The following is a 14,103-nucleotide window of genomic DNA, read 5'->3' as shown; positions in this document are numbered from 1 at the left end:
TCCGACTATGGTTTCAGATTGGTGGACTTTGAATAACAACTTGCAGAACTGTGTGACTGTCACAGCTAAGAAATTGTAAAGAAAATGAACTGATTGAATCGGGCACTATTGTGTGGTTAATTTAGTAGAATGTAGTTTCTAAACAGAATCACCATTTTTTAGTCTAGAATACTTAATATCCAGCGTAAATTTCCATGAATTTTTCACAGGTAAGTGTACAGTAAGTAATATTGTATTAAAAATTGCCTGTATGATTTTATTTTTCATTTTATAATAAATGTTATTTGTTACACTTTGTGCCCAGCATCTAATTTCTACACTAAGTGGAATTTTGAATGCAATAAACATAATTTTCTTAAATCATTTATTCGGAATGTGGGGCATTATAGTACTCAAATGAGCTATCTGAAGCTAACAAATCATTTCTTTCCTCCATTGAATCAATTCTAAATGTGGGATTTTACTGAACAGATCCGGGTAATTACATCATCTTCGTAATAGTATAACAACCGAATCAGGCATTGCAAATTAAAATACTATATATCATTCCGGCTAGACTGCGAGAACAAGAGAAGCTACACTAATACGTAATGTTAACATACAGGTCGAATTTATTTATCTACATATCACAATTGATTAGCTTACAACCGATTCGCGTGATTAGAAAACATATCGTTTTAACAAATAAACGGCACGCACAAAACTAATGTTGAAATTCGCCATTGTTATTCCAATTCCAAGCGTGGGAATTTTCTCATCCATGAATCAGGTAGCCTGGTTGCGCCCCGTACCATAAATCAATCCATCAAAGCCGGCCTATTCAAACTTACATCATCAATTTGGTTTTCATTCTTGATGAACGGTTTTCTATGTAGTTTTTTTATTGATAAATTAAATTCTAATATGAGCCAATTTGCGCTTAACTAAAACATAACCCTGTGTCACGTTTCTTCGCCGCATCACGCCCGTTCAGGGAATCCGAAATGGTGTTGCCGGCCCGGCATTGTGCAGCTGTTCTATGATCGCCTTATGTAAGTCCTCAATCTGCTGGTACAAATAGGAGTGAACATCACCGCTGCCGGAATGATTGTACGAGTTGCCCCGGTTATCGAACGAGGCGATGTTTCCGTTCTTATCAATTTCCGCGTAGCTCTCGAAATGCGATCCGGGGAACTTGTTCTTCTCGCGTTCCACCGTTTTGGCCGTGGCTTTACCGGCCGGGTCAAGGCACTCGCGCGTCACCTCGATCGTGTTGAAGTCCTCCTTGGTGTTGTTTTTCACGATGATACACTTGAACGATGCCGGTGGACAGGTCAGAGTGTCACAGATGATCGTACCTGGCAAAACAGAAATGTTTAGAGTGAAAGAAAAACAAAATTATTTATAGGTAAATGGGATTTCAATTTATTGGATACAGAATAATGTGACTGAATGAATACGGTTTATTACAAATCTTTAATTCAGATGCTATTTACTTTGTCCATTTGGTGTTCCGAAACTGGTGGTCGTATGCTTACAGAGGATTCTTTCAACGGCAGAAAGTTTTTGGGCTCAATGTGGAACTTAAAACAGTAATGTTACGTTGATCCTCCTGCGACGCAACTAAGTTGGTTGCGGATCTTGCAAACCGGCGGCACCTGAAGCTCAAGCAACGGTCTACATAATAAATAATTAAATTGCATCGGAACATTCGGCAGACACCCAGGCCACGAAAACATGCTTTGGATTGGGAGTTCGGTACATGGAATTGAAGATCTCAAAATTTCCTACAGAGCACCTGTGTATTTTCTAAGGAAGTGAAGAACCACAAGTTCTACAGCGCTGCGCGAGATAGAAAATACCATCATTCGTACGTATAGAGATGTAGTTATACCATTTTCATCCAACCACCCAAAACTGAGGCAACCTCAACACCCGACCCACAAACCTGACTCTTCTAGGAGAAGGATGGAATTGAAGCGGAACTTAACCGCCCAGTTAGCTTCGAGGTACAATGCTTGTTAAGCCAGTCGCCGTATGTTACAATCTCGGCTGGGCGGTGCTGCTGGAGTCAGTGGGATCGTTGCACTACCCCGTAATTATCATGTACAGTAATAAATGGTTGGTGTACGGCTGGATACTGCATACCATAGACTCCATAGTGGTCCTTAACCTCTTATCCATCAACTAATATCCCTTCCTCTTCTTGGTACCGATCGCAATACGAGCAACCTTAGCGAACATCGGGTAACCAATCCCGGTAACTAATGTTAGGAGCAGCTCACTACAGCGTCTGATCACGAGAGGCGGCAGTGTGACCCCTCATTGAGATTTTATGCATAGAAATTTCAACGATGATTATAAACGCCAAACTCACATATGAATGTCTCTCGCTATTGCTTCTCTGTCTATGCAATGTGAACCAAATTCAGCGGTGAGCCTTTTGCTTCTTTCTTCCATAGCTCGCATTTCATGTATGAACCGGAGAGCAATAAGAGAAAACAATAAGAGAAAACATCAGCAGCGAAAAATACCGCACACATTCATGAGTTAAGATGGCAAACATAGCGATGGGAATCGACATTTTCTTAACTAGAAAGTAAAAAGTGCAACAAGAATTAGATGAACATGTAATTCAACTTTGTGATTTATTTAGTGAATCATTCTCTCACGCTCACTCACAGCTGCGTATCGCGAGAGGATGCCTGTGCTGTTCAACAACGAATTTGTATACATGTGTGCATAGCAAGCATAAGCATGAGTTTTTCTGCATAAGTTTAGGCTAGACATGATTCACAGGTGATGTTGATTTTTATTGAGTTTTGAGATTTTGAATCTTTACCATCACTGGCTAGAGGCAACGTACGGTAACTGTTCGCCACGGGACATAAAGATCGTCATCGGGGATATGAACGCCCACTTCGGTAGGAAAACGATGTATAGACCGGTGATCGGACCCCATAAGCTGCACACCGACACGAATAATAACTGCATCGACTTTGCAGCTTCCCGAGGACTTGTGATCACAACCATTTTCTTTCCCCGCAAAGATATCCAAAAGGCCACCTGGAGATCACCTGATCAACGATCATGGAAGCAAATCGACCATATTCGATGGTCATCGATGGCCGGTTTTAATCGTACATCACTATCATACGCAGAGTACGGATATCGAGTTGGATCATTATCTAGTAGCAATACATGTGCGCTCAAAACTATCGACGCAGGGTTGCCACATGCACAGATTATTCTGTGTTTAACAGATATTTGAAAGAAATCGCCTGTACATAATCTGTATGCATAGAATACAGATTTTCGCCAAATTACACAGACTAAACAGATTTTTGAGCTTTTACATGAGAGTGAAAGAGACGGAAATAGTCAGCAAAATGACTCTCTATCTCTTTCACTGTTTTGCATTGTTCAGATTTTTCAGATTTCACAGATATTTTTCCTCGCCGTACAGATTGTCAGATTTTTCCAACAAAAAACACAGAATTATATGTGGAATCCCTGTCGACGGTATATACCTCGCGGCAAACCCGGGCTCCTCGGTTAAATATTCGGCAATTAGGTAACCCGCGAGTTGCCGAAGACTAGGTGTGTATCGGATGAAGCTCTACCTTCATCTGTGAAACTAGATGCTTTGAACCTCGAAGCAGCCACGTAGCCAGAAGGGGGGGCCCGGGGGCCCAATTTTGATTTTAACTGTTTTATATGCTTATTTTTTCGTTTAGAACTACAATACAATAAATGGATTGTAATGTATTATAGTTATAAGCAATAAGATATGCATATAATATATTAGGAGCCAAGATAGGATTTCTGGCCCCCACCTCTGGCTACGTGGCTGCCTCGAAGACGGATTGAGTAGGATACGCTCGGCCGTCAACGAGGCCGCAACCGCGCTACGGTAGGTGAAAAAGCCTCGAAATGATTGGTTTGACGGGGAATACCAACAAGCGATGGAGAGGAAGAAAAGAGTTTGGCAAAACTATCTCAGCATTGCCACTAGAAAGAATTTGCCCAAATATCGACGAGCGTGGAATGAGTTGACCACGATCATGAGGAGAAAGAACGCCAGAAGGAGGACAGATATCGCGAAAAGCTAGAACAACTGTTTCAGAATAATGAGACGCGCAAGTTCTAAATGAGAAAGTGAACCAATCTCACCTATCATAAAGAATAGACACCGAAGCCTAATATGTGTAGGGACTAGGGACAAGAAGGAAAACCTGGTCACAACAGAGTCGACAGGTGGAAGCAGTTCTTCGATGGGTATCTTAATAACGATACAATAAAAGGAGACGGAATTAAAGTTACCGTAGGCGTGACCACTAACGATAACACTGTGCCGGTTCTCGATCTCAAAGAGATCCGACGAGAAATCGGTCAGCTGAAGAAAAATAGAACTGCCGGAAAGGACCAACTCTCGGCAAAACTCTACAAAAAATGACCAAGAACCGCTGGCAACGGCACTTCATTGGATACTTTCAATAATTTGAGGGGAGAAGAAGCTACCTTAATCTTTAAAAAATTGGCTCGATTACTGTAATTACCACGGCATTACGCTGATCAAAGCCATATCTATAAGATGTTCTCCCAGATTTTGTTACATCGTCTATCCCCCATGGCAAGAGAATTCGTTGGGATGTATCGGGCGGCCCGTGCTACAGCGAATCAAATTGTCACTCACTGACAAATCCTCTAGAAACGTCGGAAGTACAATCTGTCCACGTATCATATTTTCGTGAATTTCAAAGCAGCATATGATACACTCGAGCGCGAAGAGCTATGGCAGATAATTCACGATAACAGTGTTCCGGACAAACTGACGCTGTTGATCAAAGCTACTCTGGAGCGAGTGATGTGCAACGCACGTGTTTTGTGGGCGCTCGCGCAAAAAGTCGCCAGTGAATGTTTTGTAAATTAGTGACAATTTCAGAATTAACTTCACTCTCTCTTTTACTCATACTTTAGTTCTTCTAGGACGCTTAATCATAAATTTATTTCATAACGTAGCAGCAGAGTGTAGATTACCAAACCAATGAATTTATACAAGTGAGGTAATATCGTGGATTTTGCCCGCTGTAAGTCGTGCATGAGCTTATTGCCGAAGCGGCTGGACAAGAGATAATGTTTTAATTTGTTTTTTCAATTTTATCCAATCATCTTGACTAAGCATGCGAGACCATCAGGCAGTGCTTAGAAATCTCATATTCAATTTATGAAATACGCCTGAATTGATGCAATATACTGCTCATTCTATGCTGTGTCTGGTACAAATGAAATTAACTTAGCATTGCCAAACTGAACCCAACGATTCGAGCGAATCAATGCGTTCATGTTCATATTCTTCTCAACATTCATTCATACTCGACAATTTTAAACGAAATCAAATATGAATCACTCATTCATTTTGAACTAGCAACAATGGCAATGGAAATTACAATGAACGTAAACAGGCAGTTTCAAAAGCTAACCTTTGAAATCTAAAATATCAGTCAAGAGCAAGAAAATTGATAGACACACTAGTCGAGCAATCGTTCAGCAGTTCATGAATGAATTGTTTTGAAGGGTAGAAAACTGATAAAGGCAAACACTCTGTCAGCAGTTCAGTAGTCATGTCCATGGGCTAATAGACAAAAGAATACTACCAGTGGTAAATCTGTATGCATCAGAGGCGTTGCATATTCGCCTTCATGCAGGGCTGTCATTTTTTTCGAGCACTGCCCTCAGGTATCAGCATTTGTGCTGAGCAAATGCTAATACCTGAGGGCCTCGCACGCTTAGTCTAGTTGATGGGACAAAATTGAGAAAAAAAACTCAACAACTTAAGAACTGTATTTTTAAAGAAGTGCTTGGTTAAGATTATTATGCCAGTGTGTGGTTTTAGGAAAAATGAACCAAACTTTTAAGTATTAAGTATTGAGAAAGTTTATTACAATAATTTTCATTTCCTACGTTTGGTTTGCCGTATGGATTTTTCTATAAAATATGCATAAATAAAAAAATCGTGCAACAGTAGATACGTATTAGCGATTTCATAGAGACTAACTTAGATAACTTTTAAATGGTTACCAAAAGAGGTGGTTAGATTTTGAGTACCGTCATCCGGGGATACTTGCAATTCCGGGGTTACTTGCAACACTTCTGCGCATTTATTTGTTAACATGACCATTTGTAGCCAATACCGTTTTAAAGTATAGACGTTTACCTATTGCTTATGTCGAATTTGTTTATTCAATCCGGATTGGAACTGGATGAACTTTTTGTGTTCATTTGCTCCTATCTGACAGATAAAATTCATCCAATTTCAATTGAATAAACAAATTCGACATTATTTAAGTTTAATCCATTATATCATTGTTTTGCTTGTTTTTATACGATTGGAAAGTAATTTCACTTTAGAGGAGAAAAAATGATGTGCAAAGTTGCGTCAGTTCATTGACAGGAAATTATTTTTTATCGTTTGGTTCCTGTACACAATTAGTGCATCATATAAGCACCTTTAGCACAAATAGCACCTTTGAGCTTTGTTCATATTTTGAAGTTGGAGAAGAAACGATGAAATCGTGTTGTTACTTCCAATATGGCACGGCTTATAGCACTCGTAAAATAGATAATCATCGTAATAGACAGTATTTACAAAGTAAATTTGCATCTGTACGATGTTATTTTGTCTACTGCTATCTCCAGAAAAATTAAAATTGTGAAAAATTCCACGTGCCTTAAAATGACAATTTGGAATTTGCTGATATACTGCATTTTCGCCGAATATCTTTGAAAAAGCGATAGACGAAATTGGGAAACAAAACATGCCTCTAGTATCTCTAGTTTTACTACAAATACACTCAAAATACACTGGCTGGTAAATGGCTTGGTAATGCGTACCATCGGTGCCTTGTGCACTGGGCATAAAATAAACCCCACAGTGGTTCACAGCCTCTTACCTAGCAACTCCTACCCCAACCTCCTCGTGGTACCAGCCGGGATACGAGCAACCTCGGGTGGAGATCGGGTAACCAACCCCGGTGGAAACCAAGGTCGTATGCTGACAGGGGAGGAGGGCTCCTTCGAGCTACGTTGGCCCTCCGGCGATACTGTGGGGTTGGTTGCGGGCTTTGCAAGCCTGAACCACTAAAAAACCAAAGCAATGGACTCCGTAAGTAATAATAATAACTCTAATCGGAACAATCGGCAAAGACCCAGGCAACGAAAACGGACTAACGATTGGAAATTAGGAACATGGAACTGTCGGTCTCTAAATTTCCTCGGAAGTACCCACGTGCTTTCTAAAGAAGTGAAGAGCCGCAAGTTCGACATCGTAGCGCTGCAGGAGGTATGCTGGAAAGGAACGATGGTACGTACGTATAGAGATGGTCATACAATCTACCAGAGCTGTGGCAATACACACGAGCTGGGCACAGCTTTTATAGTGATGGGCGAGATGCAGAAGCGGGTGATCGGGTGGTGGCCGATCAACCCCCGAATGTGCAGATTAAGAATCAAGGGCCGATTCTTCAATATAAGCATAATTAACGTGCACAGCCCTCACCTCGGAAGTACCGATGATGACAAAGACGAATTCTACGCGCAGTTGGAGCGTGAATACGACCGCTGCCCAAGACATGATGTCAAAATTATCATCGGGGACTGTAATGCTCAGGTTGGTCAGGAGGAGGAATTCAAACCGGTGATTGGACGGTTCAGCGTTCACCCGCAAACGAACGAAAACGGCCTAAGACTTGTCGACTTCGCCGCCTCCAAGAACATGGCCATACGTAGTACCTTCTTCCAGCATAACCTCTACCATCGGTACACCTGGAGATCACCCAACCAGACAGAATCACAAATCGACCACGTTCTGATAGATGGTCGGCACTTTTCAGACATTATCGACGTCAGAACCTATCCGGGCGCTAACATTGATTCGGATCACTACCTAGTGATGGTAAGGATACGTCAAAAACTATCTGTTGTGAACAACATACGATACCGCCGCCCGCCACGGTATAATCTAGCGCGACTGAAGCAACCAGAGGTCGCCGAAAACTACGCGTTATCTCTCGAAACCGCGCTGCCGGAAGAGGGAGAGCTGGATGAAGCCCCTCTTGAAGACTGTTGGAATGCCGTGAAAACAGCCATTAACAGCGTAGCGGAGAACGTCCTAGGCAGTGTGGCACCGAATCGACGTAACGAATGGTTTGACGAGGAATGCCAGCAGATATTGGATGAGAAGAACGCAGCGCGGGTACAAATGCTGCGTAGAGCCACCCGTCAGAATGTGGAGCGATACAAACAGAAGCGGAGGCAGCAAACCCGACTCTTCAAGGAAAAGAAGCGCCACCAAGAGGAGAAGGAGTGCGAAGAACTCGAACAGCTGTACCGCTTTCACGACACACGGTAGTTCTATCAGAAACTCAACGGATCTCGCAAAGGCTTCGTGCCGCGGGCCGAAATGTGCAGAGATAAAGATGGAGGTATCTTGACTGATGACCGTGCGGTGATCGAAAGGTGGAAGCAGCACTACGATGAACACCTGAATGGCGTGCAGGCGGAAGACCATGATAGCGGAGGAAGTGACCACATTGGTGCAGCAAGCGACGAAGATGTGCCACCCCCATCGATAAGGGAAGTTAAAGAAGCCATCCAGCGGCTGAAGAACAACAAAGCAGCGGGAAAGGATGGCATTGGAGCGGAACTTATTAAAATGGGCCCGGACAAGTTGGCCGGCTGTCTGCATCAATTGATTGTCAAGATTTGGGATACGGAACGACTACCGGAGGAGTGGAAAGACGGGGTTATCTGCCCTATCTACAAGAAAGGTGATAAGCTGGATTGTGAGAACTACCGAGCCATCACTATCCTGAATGCAGCCTACAAAGTGCTGTCCCAAGTCCTCTTTCATCGACTATCGCCAATAGCCAATAGATTTGTGGGAAGTTACCAGGCCGGCTTCATGGAGGGTCGGTCTACAACAGACCAAATCTTCACCCTGCGGCAGATCCTCCAGAAGTGCCGCGAATTCCGAGTCCCCACGCACCACCTGTTCATCGATTTCAAAGCCGCATATGATAGCGTAAACCGACAAGAGCTATGGAAAATTTTGGACGAAAACGGCTTTCCGGGTAAGCTTACTAGACTTATCATGGCTACGATGGATGGGATCCAGTGCTGTGTGAGAATCTCGGGTGGATTGTCGGACCCATTCGAATCTCGCAGGGGACTTCGACAAGGAGATGGTCTTTCCTGCCTGCTATTCAACATTGCGCTTGAAGGTGTTATAAGGCGAGCGGCGATCGAAATGCGGGGCACGATTTTCAATAAATCCAGTCAATTTATCTGCTTTGCTGACGACGTGGATGTTGTCGGCAGAACATTTGAGGCGGTGGAAGATCAGTACACCAGACTGAAACGCGAAGCAGAGAAGATTGGATTGCAGATAAATACGTCTAAAACGAAGTATATGCTGGCGGGAGGGACCGAGCGCGACAGGGCTCGCTTGGGCAGCACCGTGGTAATCGACGGGGATGAGTTCGAGGTAGTAGACGAGTTCGTATACCTTGGCTCGCTGGCAACAGAGGACAACAATACCAGCCGTGAGATTAAAAGACGTATTATCAGCGGAAGTCGGGCCTACTACGGGCTCCACAAACACTTGCGGTCGAACAATCTGTGCCCCCGTACAAAGTACACACTGTACAAAACGCTAATTAGACCGGTTGTCCTCTACGGGCACGAAACGTGGACATTGCTAGAAGAGGACCTACGAGCACTCGGAGTTTTCGAACGGCGGGTGCTAAGAACCATCTTTGGCGGAGTGCAAGAGAACGGTGTATGGAGGCGAAGAATGAACCACGAGCTCGCGCGTCTCTACGGCGAACCAAGTATTCAGAAAGTGGTTAAAGCTGGACGAATACGTTGGGCGGGACATGTTGCTAGAATGCCGGACAACTATCCTGCAAAAATGGTTTTCGCATCAAATCCGGTAGGAACAAGACGAAGAGGGGCACAGCGAGCGAGGTGGCAAAACCAGGTGGAGCGAGATCTGGCGAGCACTGGGTGCCCGCGGAACTGGAGATCAGTTGCCATGGACCGAAACAAATGGAGAAATTATACTGCGCAGGCCTTGTCATAAGACGTTAGGCCAATTAAGTAAGTAAGTAAGTACACTCAAAATATCTAAAAATAGAAAAAATAGAATAAAAGGTTTGAAATCAAATTTAAAATCATAAGGAACGCAAAATCAGAAAAGTGTTGTAAGTAACCCCGTTTACTGGGTAACTTGCAACATTCCTATTTTCGGTTCATTCTACAGATTCATTTAGTTGATATTTTATCTCATCATCATAAATCAAAAGTACTGACCACTATACAAGTTTTGGCTATTTACACTTGAACCTAAACGGTACACTTCGAAAGTTATAAGTCAAAGTTCAAAAGTGTTGCAAGTATCCCCGGATGACGGTATGAGAAACACGCGTTATTTGAAAGGTTTGTAACATATCGAGTTTGAGCAATAAATAATAATTCTCATGTAAATGACTCATGAATATCAGGTTTCTCGATCTCACGATAACCGGGTACCCGGGCATTTCGCGCATAAGAAATTCCTCTCAATATCAAATGTAATTTTTAGCGTTCGAGTAGATTGCTAGAAGCAGAATCTAATAGTTGGTGTCGGTAAACTGATTCCCCCGGTAAACTGATATATACCACGTTTTTATTCATGAATGTATTGTAAAAAGAATTCACAATTAAAGAAATGTGAACCCCAAAGTTTGACTTCGTTGGATTTCATAACTGTTTACAGTTTCTAGCGATGTAATTTTTCACTAGGTGAAAAACTAAATACTTTGTATGGAATTTTCCATGCATTGTTAATTAATACCCGCTACTATATAGCTGAAAGGTACAACATTCCAATTATCGTGCGATAGACGATCAGGAGTTAATGTTGCACAGCTAAGCACTCGTCTACATTTCATGATTTTCAACAAATGAAAGCATTTTTTTGGCAAAACCGCTTGCTATGTCGATAGGCTACCATAAAATAGGTTCCCCCATCTGTGTGGAATTCCTTACTAAAATCGTGTAAAATACGTTTTTTGCATAGCAACTCTGCACCCAATTATTGCACACCAAAATAACCTTCAAATCTTATTATTACACACCTCACGCCCAATTGTTGCACAGCATTTGTGTAGACTTTTCCCCATTATTACATTGGCATTATTGCCAAGTTGTTTTATTTGTGAACAAAGCCACTTACATATACATATTTTAGGATTACTTTAACATCCATTATGGAGCTGGAAACCTCGCGATACGAAAAACTACGACTATCAACACTTGCGTTGATGAACAAAAAGCAATGCCACAGAGAAGTGAACTGTCAAATGCTCGTTGCAGAAAAAGAGGAGTTAGAACAAGAAAAACAGGTGTGCAATAAAATTGGAAGGAGTGTCGTACGTTGTTCCAATTATTGAACTTACGAATTCACCGGCAATTTGTGCTATAAAAACCGAATTTTATTCGCTTATTAAAAATAGTAAGTTTCTAGTAATGCTACGAAACCCATAGAACATGTTTATTTCCACCTAATGTTTGGTGAAAGGTTATTTTGTAAATCATTATTACGCTCAAAAATCACGTTGATTTACAGGAAAAAACGTGTACTGATACATAGTTACAAATATGCTCCAAGCAGATTGTCATTATACCAGATTAATCTGGGTTTTGTCGGATTCTTGACTGCGCGCCAGAAAAACAAACAAACAAACTTTTGGAAATGGGTCTGATTTTCGTTTCTCGCTCTTGCACATCTAATTTCAGTCAAAATTTTACGTCTATTGGAAGCAAAATCTTCTTGGGCAGGACGTGCACAAGGTAAACGCGACGTAGATCTAAAATTTATCCAATTTCTGATTAGCTGAAATGAAATGATTGAGGATCACTGTTTGGTGGAAATATAACAGGGTAACCGTTTCAGTGTTGCTGAAACCCATGGGTTTTTTGTTTTCCTAGGAAACTACCAGAACAATTTTCTGATTTTCTTAAATATCGGTGAATTTCAAAAGATTACAACTGTTGAACCAGCGTCGTAGGATAAAATTTTTCTTATGAAAAGTAAATATTTGCAAACCAAGCACAAAACGAAAACCAAAATCTAATCACCATCTCCACTTACAATACTTACATACTAATAGCTTGAATAATTTTGATGCTGTATGCCAATATCCCGAGCGAAATCATAAGAAAAAACTTACCATTTTCAATCCTAGCATTCGATTCTCCACTGAGAGTCAGCAGAGAATTCAATTGCCGCTTTTCACGAATGGCAGCTCCTTCCACAGAGAATAATCCGACAGCCAGAAGCAAACCGAAACACCACAGCACTTGATTGCAATTCATTTTTGACACAATGCGTAGATGAAAACACACCCGGCTCAATGGTTAATTTTTCAGAGCTTTATATTTCACCAACACTGTCACCGGAAAGCAATCCAAACGCACCACGAATCGCCAAACTTGAACTGACTACGCTGGCCCGTTGCTAGTGACTATTTAAGAGCCTGACTCTAGTGAACAGAACGTCGTTCTGGCGTCAGCAATCCCCACGATATGGCAAGCAAAGTGCAACAATCTACATCGGAACAATTAGGTGTTACGTTCGCATCCCAAATGACCTCACAGCTGGAACAAGTGGGAAAATCAATTTCCCAAAGCCCCGGGAAGTAAGCCTCCAGCGGCGAATTGATTCATCGTATTGTTATCGAGTGCGTGTAATCTTTGCGCGCAAAAATGAACTACTTTAAATGTACTCAACGCCTTAATTGGTTAGATTAATTAGCATTCCCAGGTATACTGGTGTGCAGAGGGCTTCACGGAACAAACAATTGAGGCTGGTTAGCACTCGATGCAATCACTCTCAGTTTCAGTCCCGGGAGCACTGGCGTGTTCTACTTAAATTTGTTGCCACTTAACTACGAATTCGAATTGGAGTTCCCGACGAAATTAAACACTTGCGTCAAATGTTTCGAAATTTGTGAAACTCAGATCAGACCGGATATGCTTTTCCTGGCGCCAAATATTCTCCACCAAATCGTAAAATTTATGAATCTTGTCTAGACCTTTGAACGAACGTTCAGTTCGTGCACACAACGAATGAAGTACAAGTACTACAGGGCAATGATTGATGATAATCCGTACTAAACAACGGTGTGAAAAGCTTGTAGTACAAAATCCACTAACCTGCCTAGTAGAAGCTGATCGCGCACATTTTTTACGACTAAATGATTTGTATGAAAAATGAGCTTCTGGATGCACGAATTGACTAAAGGAAGCAGATAAGCACTAGTAGAGTAGTTACGTGAAATTGATAGACTCGGTGGAATGAGGGCAATATTTCACGGAGCGATTGTTGTAACGCATTACAGATTAACAAAACGGCAGCTGCGGAAACATTAGCATCAGCTGAACTGGCTGAGATAGTTAGTGGCAAGCGGAAACCAGTGTGAGTTCAATCACCAAGAACCGCAGAGCGTCAAATTAGCAGATTTGGCGGTCGATTGTTTGATGTGGTTTTACTCTGTAAATGCAGTTATTTCAGCCAAGAGCACAGTATTGGATTAATAGTCCATAATCCTTCATTGATTGTTGCTAGCCAATAGGTGGTTATTATAAATGACATCTGAGTCATGGTAAAGCAAATACCTAATTACCACTATGATTTTAATTTTGATGCCGTACACAGTGTGATGCATATTTTGTTATTTTCTAAAAAGTACACTACAAGTGGAAAAAACATATTTCGTAATAAACATCCTCAGAATGGCTTACTTCGCGTACCTGCAGGTATAGAATAGACTCCGTAGCGCTCCTTATTCTCTTAGGGATAACCTACACTGTTTTTGAAGGGAGGGGACGTCAGTGTTGTGACAGTTGTGACAGATAGGGGAGGGGTTTTTGGAAAATGTGACATCTTCGAAACAAAATTTAGAAATTAGTCAAAATTTGTTTTTTAGTGATTCATAACTCATGAATTTATTGTGATTTTCGAACAGTTTGTCAGCAATAACTACAGAAGTTACAATCGATTTCTCTATTAATACAGAATTC

General features: G+C 41.8%; 1 protein-coding gene across 1 annotated transcript; it reads right to left on the bottom strand.

Annotated features, from left to right (window-relative positions):
- Window positions 1–305: 305 nt before the first annotated feature.
- Window positions 306–13,187, bottom strand: LOC128737625 (uncharacterized). The gene is made up of 2 exons (XM_053832300.1): window positions 12,252–13,187; window positions 306–1,337 (listed from the first exon to the last, which is right to left on the bottom strand). The coding sequence occupies exons 1-2, from the start codon at window positions 12,394–12,396 to the stop codon at window positions 970–972; spliced, it is 513 nt and encodes a 170-aa protein (XP_053688275.1). The 5' UTR covers window positions 12,397–13,187; the 3' UTR covers window positions 306–969.
- Between the last annotated feature and the right edge of the window lie 916 nt (window positions 13,188–14,103).

The sequence above is a fragment of the Sabethes cyaneus genome, chromosome 2 (genome assembly GCF_943734655.1).
Source record: "Sabethes cyaneus chromosome 2, idSabCyanKW18_F2, whole genome shotgun sequence".
NCBI classification, from domain to species: Eukaryota; Metazoa; Arthropoda; class Insecta; order Diptera; family Culicidae; genus Sabethes; species Sabethes cyaneus.
Note: the sequence above shows the minus strand (reverse complement) of the source record. Positions and strands in the feature narration are given on the sequence as shown.

Bases quoted from the DNA above. Each gene is read 5' to 3' on its own strand.
- LOC128737625 (XM_053832300.1), bottom strand. From the start codon at position 12,396: ATGAATTGCAATCAAGTGCTGTGGTGTTTCGGTTTGCTTCTGGCTGTC. The intron at 1,338-12,251 runs GTAAGTTTTTTC...CTGTTTTGCCAG, and splicing joins GAATGCTAGGATTGAAAATG to GTACGATCATCTGTGACACT.